We start from the raw sequence: 12191 nt of genomic DNA on the forward strand, positions 1-12191 counted from the left end.
TGTCCTTTTACATAGCAGATGGCCATGACCTAGAGAGGAAGGCAAAAAAGGGGAGAAAGCAAAGAGGGGATGTTGAATTTCCTTTTTAAAATTATTTAAATTTTTTTTGGCTATACATGTATATTAACTTTTTAAATACACATTACTTTATGAAACACATTGGGGAAAAAATCAGAACAAAAAGGAAAACCAAAAGAGAAAAAAAAACCCTAAAAGTGAATATAACGTGTGTTGATTTACAGTTAATCTCCATAGTTCTCTTTCTGAATGCAGATGGTGTTTTCTATCCAAAGTTTACTGAACCACTGAGTCTTTCATAGTTGATTATCGCACAGTCTTCTTGTTACTATGTATAATATATTCCTAGTTCTGCTTGTTCTGTTCAGCATCAATTCATATAAATCTTTCCAGGCCTTTCTAAAATCAGCTTGTTCAACATTTTTTATAGACAATAATATTCCATTATTCTTATATACCATAACTTTTCCAGCCATTCCCTCAATTGATGGGCATCTACTCATTTTCCAATTCTTTGCCACCATAAAAAGAGCTACTACAAATATTTTTGCACATGTGGGTCCTTTTCTTGTTAAAGAGCTCTATAAAAAAAGAGATGAGAGTTTTTTCCTTTTTGGATCTGATTCTTGTGCAGCATGATATTTGTGGAAATATGTATAGAAGAATTGCGTATGTTTAACATAAAATGGATCACTTGCCAACTGGGGAAGGGGAGAAGGGAAGGAAAAGGGAAGGAAAAAAAACACAGAGTTTTGTATGGTAAATGTCAAAAATTATTCCTGTATGTGTGTGTGTGTGTGTGTGTGTGTGTGTGTTTTTCCTGAGGCAATTGGGATTAAGTGACTTGCACAGAGTCACACAGCCAGGAAGTGTTAAAGGTCTGAGGCTAGATTTGAATTCAAGCCCTCCTGACTTCAGGGCTCCATATTTTGAAAATAAAAGCTATAAATTTTTTTAAGAGAAAAAAAGAAATGAAATAATAGAGCCCTGGATGCAGGACAAAGTCCTGGCACTGGTGATTGAGAGAAATCTAGCAGAAGACAAATTATGTTGGGTACCTTGCAGCTTTCCAAGGGGAATCCAGAGGATAGAAACACCGGGACTGGGAAGGGAATAATTCCTATAAAATATAGCCAACCTAAGGCCTGTGACCTTCCAGAAGATATCACCCCAGGGGACTCGCAGGGATCCCGATCAGGGCTGCCGTGGAAGGGACTTGGTCTTCTGGGCATTTGGGAAGCCCAGCTTTCTGACTTGGGGTGTCGTGACTAAGGCCTGAGTAGACTGGGAGAGCTTGAGGCCTTTGCTTGAGATCCCTAACAACCCACTGGAGGTCAATGACATGGAGAAAAGGGGTTACCATAGCAAGGAAGGTGGGGCTCTTCCTAAGTCTCCAGGACCCTGTAGGCAAAATCAGTTGGAGTCTAGATCAGGGAGGGGCTGGAGAGGTGAGCCTCTGACCTCACAATAAGCCTGGAGTCCTGCACATCCACCATTGCAGGACCTTCTATGTCTCCCACCAGCCCGGGGCTTAGGCCCCGGCCTCCTGAGCGCTGCTGCAGCAGCAGTATTTCCACTACAGTTCCCCCCATCATGTCACTTCTCAGCAACTATGAAGGGCTGAGGCACCAAATTGAGCGGCTGGTTCGGGAAAATGAGGAGCTGAAGAAGCTGGTGAGGTTAATTCGGGAAAACCATGAGCTAAAGTCAGCCATAAAAACCCAGGCAGGTGCCATGGGTATCAGTGGGATCAGCAGCATGTTCAACGATGGAACAGCAGGCTCTACCCTTCAGACAACCGATCGTAAGAGTGTTGAAATTATAGAGTTGAGTATGAGGCAGTAGGTGGGTGGCTCAGGAGGCCAGGGTGATTTCTTTCTTCCTGTGGCAAGAGAATATGAAGACAAATGAGAGATTTTTATTTAAAGGATTTATTTATTTAAATAAAAATTATTTGAAGGATTTAAATGTGGAAAGACAATGGACAGTAAGATCCAGGTAGAGAAAGAAGGATAGGAGGTCAAATCTCAGGTCTCTTATTTGAAACAATAAACCCTAGAGAAATGGACCTTCTCACCATGATCCTCCTCTTCTGCTCCTAATGGACCATTTTCTCCTATAAGGACTTTCCCAATTTTACCCTGCCTTAAAATTCTTCTGTTTTCCATATCTCATTTTCCATTCCACTACTCAGTGCTTTCCCAAAGTCTTACCCACTCTGCAAAATCTACTGATAACTGACACACCTGCCTAGCTCCTCCAGTTACTCAAGGCTCCTTATCACTGACCCCTGAAGTCACTTTATCACTCATTTCTAAATGAACTGTCTCTCCAGAACTATTATTTACCCCAGAGTATCTCCATCATCATCACTCCTACCATAATATCTCCTTCCAACATTCACCGTTCATCATGTCTATTAGCCTCAATATCACCCCTTTCTTACAATTCTCACCCTTGGTGCCTCCATTACTCCTCTCAGAGTCACTCCAAACTTATCACTTAATGCCATTCAACAGTCACCCCTCCTTGTCTCCACCACTGCCCTGATTTCCCTTTAATATGTCTTACATTATTCCCATCATCCACCCCTATCCTAATCACTCACCTCCAAACATTACCTCACTCACTCCTTTATTCACCTTTAGGCTTTCTTCTGTGACTCACAAATCTATTCATCAACCCCTTTTTCCAAAATCATTTCTTCTTATAAACTTACTAATGCTTTCCTCAAATACAAGTAAAATATAGTATTGAATCTTGGATAAAAATATAAGGTGGAAACTTTTTAACTCTTGATTTTAAAAAGAGATGAATGAGATCTAGCAATCTGCTGTCTGTCTTCATAAGGTTTTGTTACTATTATTAATTTTTATGTAGTCATAGTTAGCATGCATGTTACTATTCTAACTTAATATTACTTGACATAAATTTTCTCATATTTCTTTGTAATTTTCATACCTGTCATTTTAAATCACTTTCTTTACCTTGATTTATTACAATTAGGCAGGAATTACTTTTTAGAGTCAGTTTCCTCCTCTATAGAATAAAGCATTATTCTAGATATCAGAGCTTAAATTTTTTGCTCTTGTAACTCCTTTTCAACTGAGAAATTTTTGCACAATTCCATCTCAAATCTGAGCCAAGGTGTTTCTGGCAGCTTTTGTGCATGCACAGTACAAAGTATACATATTAATGTGTTCAGGACCAAGGTTGCAGTGAAGTTGCATAATTCAACATGGGTAAATCTGTCAGAAACACCTCAGATTCATTATGTGTTTGATTTTGAATTAATTTTTCGTCACAGCATTAAGAAACCACTTTCTGTTATCAAATATTTAATGACTCCCACATTCACTTATGTGACCCTACATGGAGTTGTGACCCACACTTTTAAGAAGCTTTGGATCATGTTGCCATGGAGGTCTATCCCTTATAGCTCTCAATCGTATCATCCTAATGTAGTCAGTGTTTCACCAATTATTGGCTATGCTGGCAATGACCAGTTTCTTATTACAAATAAAATTGCCTTGAATGTTTTTGTCCATTCTTCCTTTTTTTCCTTAATAATTCAGTCTCAACACTGAAGTGTTGAATTCAGTGAGTATTTGATCAATTCACTTCTATTCAATTCAGTGGATAAGCAGGCATTTTGTTAAGGCTGGGAAATCAAAGATTTCTAAAAAAAAGTCCTGCTCCCAAGAGACTTATGGTTTACTGGTGAGATGATAGAATATACAAATAGAAAGATAAACACAAGATAATTTAAAAGGACAGCCACTAACTCCTAGGAGATCAATGAAGGCTTCCCTTAGATGGGCTTTAAATTAAGCAAAGAAGTCTGACATGGAGATGTCCAAATATAGGTAAGAAAGTGGGTCATGGATTTAGCCAATGGCAAATAGGCCAGCTTGGCTAGAATGTAAAATATATGAAAGAGAATAATGTAAAACAAGATTAAAAAGATTGTGAAGGGCTTTAAATGTCAAATAGAAGAGTTTATATTTATCCTAATAGCAATAAAAAGTCACTGAAAATTCTAGAGCAAGGCAATGACTAGTTTGCCTATGCCTTAGGAAATTATGAGGATTAAAGGGTAGAGAGCCTGGAAGCAAAGAAACTAATTAGGACATCCCTTGCAATGATCCAAGCAACAGGTAATGAGGGACTAAACTAGGGATGCAGAGAAGGTAACAAGTAAAAGATAGTATGGAGATAGAATTGAGAAGACTTGGAAACTTTTTTTTTTGTCTTTGAGACAATCGGGGTTAATGACTTGTCCAGGATCACATAGCTAATACTTGTATAAAGCAGGATTTGAATCTTTACTCCAGGAGTAGGGCTCTAGCCATGATACCATCTAATTGCCTCAGAAACTTATTTTCTATAGAGAGGGTGAAGGAAGAGAGGACAGAAGAGAATGACTGTGAAATTGAATCCCTGAATGGAAGGATGTAGAGTGTCTTCAATAGAAAAAGCAAAATTTGGAAGAGTAGCAAGTTTAGGAGGCAGAAAATCAGTTTCATTTTGGATAAGCTGAGTTTGAGATTTTTGAAAAACATTTAAGTGGACATGTCCAGAAACAATGATGCTGTTGAGGAGCTCAAGAGAGGGTTAGAGCTAATTATATAAATGTGAAATTCCTCTGCAGAGAGCAAATAACTGAACTCAGGAGAGTAGATTAGATTGCTGAGAAAGAGGGTTTTAGAGAGAGAAAAAAGGTACTAGGACCAAGTCTTATAGAATATTCATGCTTGGGCATAGATAATGATCCAGCAAAAAAAGATGTCAAACAGGTGGGAAGAATTAACTGGAGCAGGAGAGATCCTTAGAAGGTTGGGGAGCTGATTAATAGTGTCAAAAGTAACAAGAGACATAAGGCTTGCAAGCACCCAGAATAAGGTAACTAAAATGATGAAGAGTGCATGGCACATAAGAATCATTTGGAGGAAGTAGATGTGCAGCCTGGGGAAGAACTGACTCAGAGGGACATGCTAGTTGTTTTCAGGTACCTGAAGGAGGAGGTCTTAAAGGGATGGGATTGGATTTATTCTCCCTGGCTTAGAAAGACCAGACTATGTTAAAAGGAAAATTCTTTATTTGGGCTTTCTCCCTGATTAATGAGACAAAACTCAAGACAAAGAGTATTAAAAGGAGTTTATTAAAAATACATCAAAGTAGCAACATATTGATAGACTGATCACTGAAGAGCTGCGATAGCTTCAAGCTTTTATTGACAACTTTTGAAATGAGATCAAGACAATTTTTATGGGTCCATGTCATAAAAAGGCCATTATAAATCAGTTCCTTCCCACTAGTCTAGATATGATGTTTATCAGGATACTGGTTATTGTTGTTTGTAGTTGAAGAGGATCAAAATGACATCATTATTTTGGGGTCAATGTACAGTGTGTCCAAGTATGGCTAATCAGACTAAAATGATTCAGGAGGACAGGCTACAAATAGTGCATCAACAATCCATATGAACATTTGGAATGAAGACATCTTTGAATTTGGACATCTCCTGTTTCTTTTGGGCTATGGAAATCCTGCTTTGCTCAGAGAATACAGCACCACCTTTGAAGTGGGAATACTGTACTTGGCGCTCCTGTGACATGTCTCCCATGTCTCACAATCAATTCCAAAGTTCTTCAGAAAGACTTGAGAGTGTCCTTGTATCACTACTTTTCTGACCTCTGTGTAAATGCTTGCTTAGTGTGAGTTTTTCATAAAATAATCTTTTAGGCAAAAATACATTTGGCATTTGAAAAACATGGAAAGCTTATTAGAGAAGAGGTAGAAGTACAAACATCACAGATAGGAGTATGTTCTAAAGAATAGATAATGCAAAGCCACAAATTGACTGATCTTCTCCCAACACTGACAAGTAGAACTTGGAAACATCCAAAGTCAATATAACTTTCAATAATTCCCTCATTTGTTATTAATCATATATATAGAAACAACTAAACAACAAAATAAAATAGATATGGTCCATCACTACATTCAGTCTTAACATCACTCTTTTATCCTCCATCATTCTAATCTCTGAGGCTCCTGACAAATCAATTTGAGCAAGCATTAGCTTAGCTATAGCTAATGGACTTAAATTCACAACAGGAAATAAGTGTACTAAGAATCACAAATCATAACTTCAGGGGCAGCTGGGTGGCTCAGTAGATAGAGCATCAACCATGGAATCAGGAGGATGTAAATTCAAATTTGGCCTCAAACACTTGACTCTTAGTAGCTATGTGACCTGATCACTTAATCCTGAATGCAGTGCAAAAAATAAAAACCCCAAAACAAAAAACCCACCAAAAAATCATAATGCCATGTTTCTCATCAATGTCATAAACTTGAATAAATTTAGATAGATATAATCTCAGATAGTCCCTGCAGAGACAAACCTTGTTAATTAAATAGGCTCTATATGTAAAATAAGACATGTTACAAATCAAACCATTTAGAGAGCTCATCATGTTCTCAACTTAGAGGGGAGATTTATAATAAAATCAGTAAGAAAACTCAGTAAACATAATTCCATTAACAAAAGATCAAAGTAATGCAATAATAATCATCAGTATCAAATAATATTAATAATCCTCATAACCTGGTAACCCATTCCCAATGTTCAATTAATCAGCACATTTCATCTTGAATCCCATATATCCCATGTGATTATCTAGTCCTTAGAAATATCTTCCCTTGGGCACTCCAGAATAGACCTCATTCTCAGGGCAGCTCTGAAGCAGTTTCTTTTCAGTAGATTTGCTTCTCTGGCTCCAAGTTACTTGCAGAGGTTCTCAGGTAATTCTATTAAAAATCTTTTTTTTTTTCCTAATAACTAGGTCATGTGGTAAAAACTAGTTCAAACCTTATGATTCTAGTCTTATTAACAATAGATCTATTAGAAGATCAAATTAGAAACCCATAATTTACCTGAAACTTCCAAATTTTCCAGTTATTACATACCACTTGATGTCTCTATCATTTTTCCTTAAAATTATTAATGCAATTTTATATGTAAAATCCTGTACCCAATTTCTAGAATGTATTATAATAACATGCAAAGCCTTTTTAGAACTTATTATTAGAGCATGCTAAAGGTCTGCATATCCCATTAGAATCATTTACATTTGATTATATATAATCATCTGATCTTATTGCTTTTTTCAAAATTTTTCATTCCTGATAATTCACCCTTTAGGAAGAAGAGATATTTTAATTGTATTCATTGAAATATATCACATAAACATAGACTCCTGGGACATCTTTAAGGCAACTCAAATTTACTACAAATTTATATTGAAAATGATCTTTTCCGCTCATAGCTTTTTACAGCAAATTATATTCCTTAGTATCTATCTAATAATTAGTAGATTCAGTATTGCAATGATAAGCTTCCACTATTCACCTACCTAGAAATTTATTGTGAGAGAAAGAAGAGACATGATTATAACAACAACAAAACTGGTCCTCTAGACCCAAGCTTAAGACACAGAATAACTCAATGAACTTTAAGAATAAAACATCCTTAGCAATGTTTTATTTCAAAAGAGAGTCATAGCTGAGTTTTAGAAAAAGCAAATCATATTTAAAATTCTATCTCATTTATATGAGATACATGAGATAACCAGGGTCAGGATTAAGCAGGTGGGGAACATTTTTGTTCCCTCAAAAATGGGGAAATAGAGTCCAGAGGATACTATCTTTAGCTATTTCAAAGTTGTCCCTTCAATCTTTCCCAAGTTCATCCTGTAGTATTCATTCACCCGTAGCATTTTCCAGACCACACTCCCTTTGGGCAGCATATGGCATCCCCCTTGAAGGTGGACTATTGACATGACAATACATGACAATACATGACAATACAATCATGACTAAAATAAAAATTTAGAATAATATCAGATTACAGTACTATGAGATTTTACCTCAAATAATGTTTCATTAATCACAGTTTAGTGCTAAATTTTTATTTTTCCCATGACATTGCAATAATAAAAAATAAAAATAAATTCTTTCCTCCTTTTTTTCCCTTCCTCTCCTTGAGTTTTAAACTCATCCTGATATTTTAAAAATTCATTAAAAATCAAGAAAATAACTAATTTCTGGAATTCCATGTAGATAGTGAATATATGATAGTTTATTCAAAAACCTAGATAAAAACAATATCAACTACTTTTATAAACCTCCAGAATAACATATATCCATCTCTGAAGGTATTATATATTTACCCTTTAAAGGAGAAATGAATCTTTTAGACTAGAGTTTTTCAAGATTTAGTTGACTTAAGATATAACTTCTATATTACCTTCACAAATAATGTGTAAATAACTTTAGAGGAAACATTCTTTACTATAAACAGGTCCCGAACTCCTCATGCTACTTGTGGCCTTGGTTGTATAAAACAATACCAGGTTCTCAGCAGCACTGGGTTTTTTCTTGCCTCTTTTTTCCTAATTTCTAATTTTCTAATCAAGTTTTTAATTTCAATCATTATAAGACAATATATTAAAATTGTTTCAATTTATGTTTTTCTAATTATGAAATAACTTGAATAAGAAATTATTAATAATTTTGGGGTTTTACATCAAAAAATCATTTCTGGGGCAGTTAGATGGCACAGTGGATAGAACACTCACCCTAAAGTCAGGAGGACCTGAATTCAAATCTAGTCTCAGATACTTAATACTTCCTAGCTGTGTGACTCTGGACAAGTCACTTAACCCCAATTGCCTCAGCCAAAAAATAATAACAATAATCTGCAATCTGTTCTTGGACTATTTTCCCTGTGTGAAATGTAGAATGTGACTGTAGAAATCTGAGTCAATTCAATCAAGTTTGTAATTATCAATTCCTCATAGATTAGATTTTTACAGGGTATTTTTATCTCCAGGGGCTTTTCCTAGCTGGTTTTATTTTTTAATGTAAGGTATATGTGTGTGATTGCTGCCTAAATATAAATACAGCTTGTTCACATGTAGCATGGACCTACCCCATCTCCATGAGAGATTGCAATTGCCATCTTTGTGATGGAGCACAAACATGGAGAGAGGAGCAGGTAAGATCCCAGGACACCATGGCTAGATCTTTTCATTATTCTTATTGAAAGTGGTGGAAATTAGAGACAAAGTGAAAGCTCTCTTGTGACTTCTCTATGTTCCCTCCAGTCCACTATTCAAAAATTTGCACTCACCTCTCTTGAACTCTTCCAACCATCTTTGAAGTGTCTACATCCTTTTCTCTCCATAGTCTTCTCTCCCTTGACTTGCTAATATATAGTGTTGTTGACTTGGAAAGGAGTCTCAGACAATTAGGAGTCACTTCATATATCACAGGACTGCCCCTCAGGAAAACTATACCAGGTTTGATCAAAAGTGGGTTGACTTTTTTCCTCTAAACTGAGTTTTTCAGAGTATAGAGCACAACATAGCATTCTCACATTCTCTGTTATTTGCTTGCATCTTGTTTTCTTTCTTAGTTTTTCTTTTCTTCCTTCTTGATCTGATTTTTCTTGTGCAGCAAGATAACTGTATAAATATATATACACATATATTAGATTTAACATGTATTTTAGCATATTTAGCATGTATTGGACTACTTGCCAGCTAGGAAAGGGGCCAGAGGGAAGAAGGGGAAAATTTGGAACAAAAGGTTTTGCAAGGGTCAATGTTGAAATAATTACCCATGCATATGTTTTGTAAATAAAAAGTTTTAATTATAAAAAAAATAAACTGAGTTTTTGTAGTCCCTTACAAAAATTGGCTGAGATAAGCCTGAAACCTATAAACTATACATTATAAATACAATATTTTGAAACAAGTGATCTGGTGTAACACTACTATTGAAAGCAAAAGAAAGCATGCATGTCATTAACAATGCATTAAACAGGCAGTATGATAGAAAGCATCATCTGACAAGACACTTAAGCATAGCTCAAGAACATACACACATTCATTGTACATAGCAATTAAAAACAAACCATAGATAGCATGGCTAACTAACAAAACAAAGCTGGCTAGCTGCAACAAAAGCATGAGCCCCAGGCCTATATAAAAATACATCTTAACTCTAAACACTAGCAAATAGACAAAAAATGCAAGCAAAACCATGAACAACCAGATGTTGCTTAGCATGAACATGACATTGTTGAATGAACATAAAAATAGAATTCATAAGCATTCTCAAATATATGATAACTATTATATGCATATATATTATATAACAAATGTGCACTTATGTGCAAGGTACATATCTCATGAGCATCCTGTTGTATTGTAAGCTGGATATATGTAATTATGTCTTTAGATACACTTATAACATCATGATATAATTTAGTAACAAATCAGATTTTAAATCTGATTTTTTACAATATCAGTTTTTATTAATCTGATAGGAATAGTTCCCTTGCCACTGGACTGATGCCTCTCTAACTATACCTGAGTTTAGTACATAGTATGGGATGACTATTAGGATTATTTTAGACTTGTTTATATCTTATCTGATGGCAGAGGTAGATATATTGGCTGTCAGTATATTTGTGCTCTTTGAGTTGCATTGCTACCTTAGGAATGTCTGTAGCAACAGTCCTAGACAAAATGAATTATTTCTGAATTGTATTCCTGTCCTGGTAAAATAGAGGTTTTTTTTTTTACTAGAAGCACCACTTTTGGTGCCCATATCTGGGTCAATCTGTGTAAATGGTGAATAATCTCTTTTCTAAGGGAATTCATTGATTGATTGTTCGATTTCTTTTTCTAAAATGCTATTTAGGTATTTTATTTCCCTTTCTGTTAATCTGAGCAATTTGTATTTCTGTAAATATTGTAAATATTTGTAAATTATAAATTTTGTAAATACTGTAAATATTCAATTAGATTGTTGGATTTTTTGGCATACAGTTGAACAAAATAGTTCCTAACTATTGCTTTATTTTTTTCTTCATTGGTAGTAAGTTCACCCTTTTCATTTTTGATACATGATATAATGTATGGGTCCATTTACATAATATATGGGTCCATTTTACTTATTTTGTTCAAAGTTTAATATTCTACATATAGACATTTCTATCTATTCTTCTTTGGTCCCTACAATGAGTTATATATAAGGGGTACTTAATTCTATGAGGAGCTATCAACTGGCATTTCTTTCTTTTTTTCTTTCTTTTTTTTTTGGCGAGGCAATTGGGGTTAAGTGACTGTCAAGGGTCACACAGCTAGGAAGTGTTAAGTGTCTGTGTGGATGATCCTAGACTGCTGATGCTGGATTCCAATTTGTGGCTTGCAATATCCTGTGTAGCGAGCTGTCGTCTCCAGAAGCTGCTGGATCGCTCTCTGGGAAGAGATCTGCTGTATCTACTCAAATCTCTCAGACAGATTCTTCTTCCTGTAACGAACAGTTGTCTCCAGGCAGTTGCTGTTAACTCTTGTCCAAAGAAGTGACTTCCCTTCCTGCAGAGAGCCCCGTCAAGCCTGATGCAATTCAGAGTCTTCTTCTTGAATCCTGGCTCTGAATCTCCTCCAGCTCTTATCCTTCTCCAGGCCGATCTGCTTTCTGCGCCCAGTGCTGTCTCTTTTTATCCTCCCAGAGAATGGGCGTGGGATAATGCAAGGGCTTCTGGGAAGAACCACCCCAGCCAATGAGCTTGCCCCCTCTATCAAGTCAACCTGAGTTCTCACCTTGTAATTGTCCAGAAAACCTGAATTCTCACCATGTCACCATCCAGACAACCCCAGTCCTCACCCAGCAATCCCAACAATCCTGCTAGAATTTTGAAAAAAATAAAATTAGTTCCAATCACTGCTGACAGTCCAATGCCTTCTGTAGGACCTGGATATATCAGAGCCACGTGTGGTGTCCACTTTCCTGTTGACACCAACAACTTTTTTAGAGAATATTTAAACCTCACCTTGATGTATCCTAAGTATGGATGGTCTTCATCACTCAAACCACCAAGTCCAAGTCCTATCATGGGCTTTGAAGGTATTTTTTCCTTAAAAATCTGTGATTTAAAAAAAAAAAAACAACCTTGTGAAAATGATGGTAATTTGAGGTTCCTTGTCCAGGACGGCATTTCTAATCCACATTCTCAATTCTTATAGTTTGCATGTGGTTCCTGTGAGTCATGGTGGAACCACAATGAAGACCGTATGACTTCTCTTTAGATTCCA

General features: G+C 36.0%; 1 protein-coding gene across 4 annotated transcripts in view; it reads left to right on the forward strand.

Annotated features, from left to right (window-relative positions):
• The first annotated feature begins 1433 nt into the window (after window positions 1-1433).
• Window positions 1434-12191, forward strand: part of SPATC1 (spermatogenesis and centriole associated 1) — a 119577-nt gene continuing 108819 nt past the window's right edge. For 2 of the 4 annotated variants that reach the window (XM_074262598.1, XM_074262615.1), the window contains exon 1: window positions 1453-1822. In XM_074262598.1, the coding sequence (XP_074118699.1) occupies window positions 1528-1822 (295 nt within the window). In that variant the 5' untranslated portion in view covers window positions 1453-1527. Of the gene's footprint in view, window positions 1823-12191 lie in introns of all 4 variants that reach the window. The other 2 variants (XM_074262622.1, XM_074262605.1) reach the window with 2 other exon arrangements.

The sequence above is a fragment of the Sminthopsis crassicaudata genome, chromosome 1, assembly GCF_048593235.1.
Source record: "Sminthopsis crassicaudata isolate SCR6 chromosome 1, ASM4859323v1, whole genome shotgun sequence".
NCBI classification, from domain to species: Eukaryota; Metazoa; Chordata; class Mammalia; order Dasyuromorphia; family Dasyuridae; genus Sminthopsis; species Sminthopsis crassicaudata.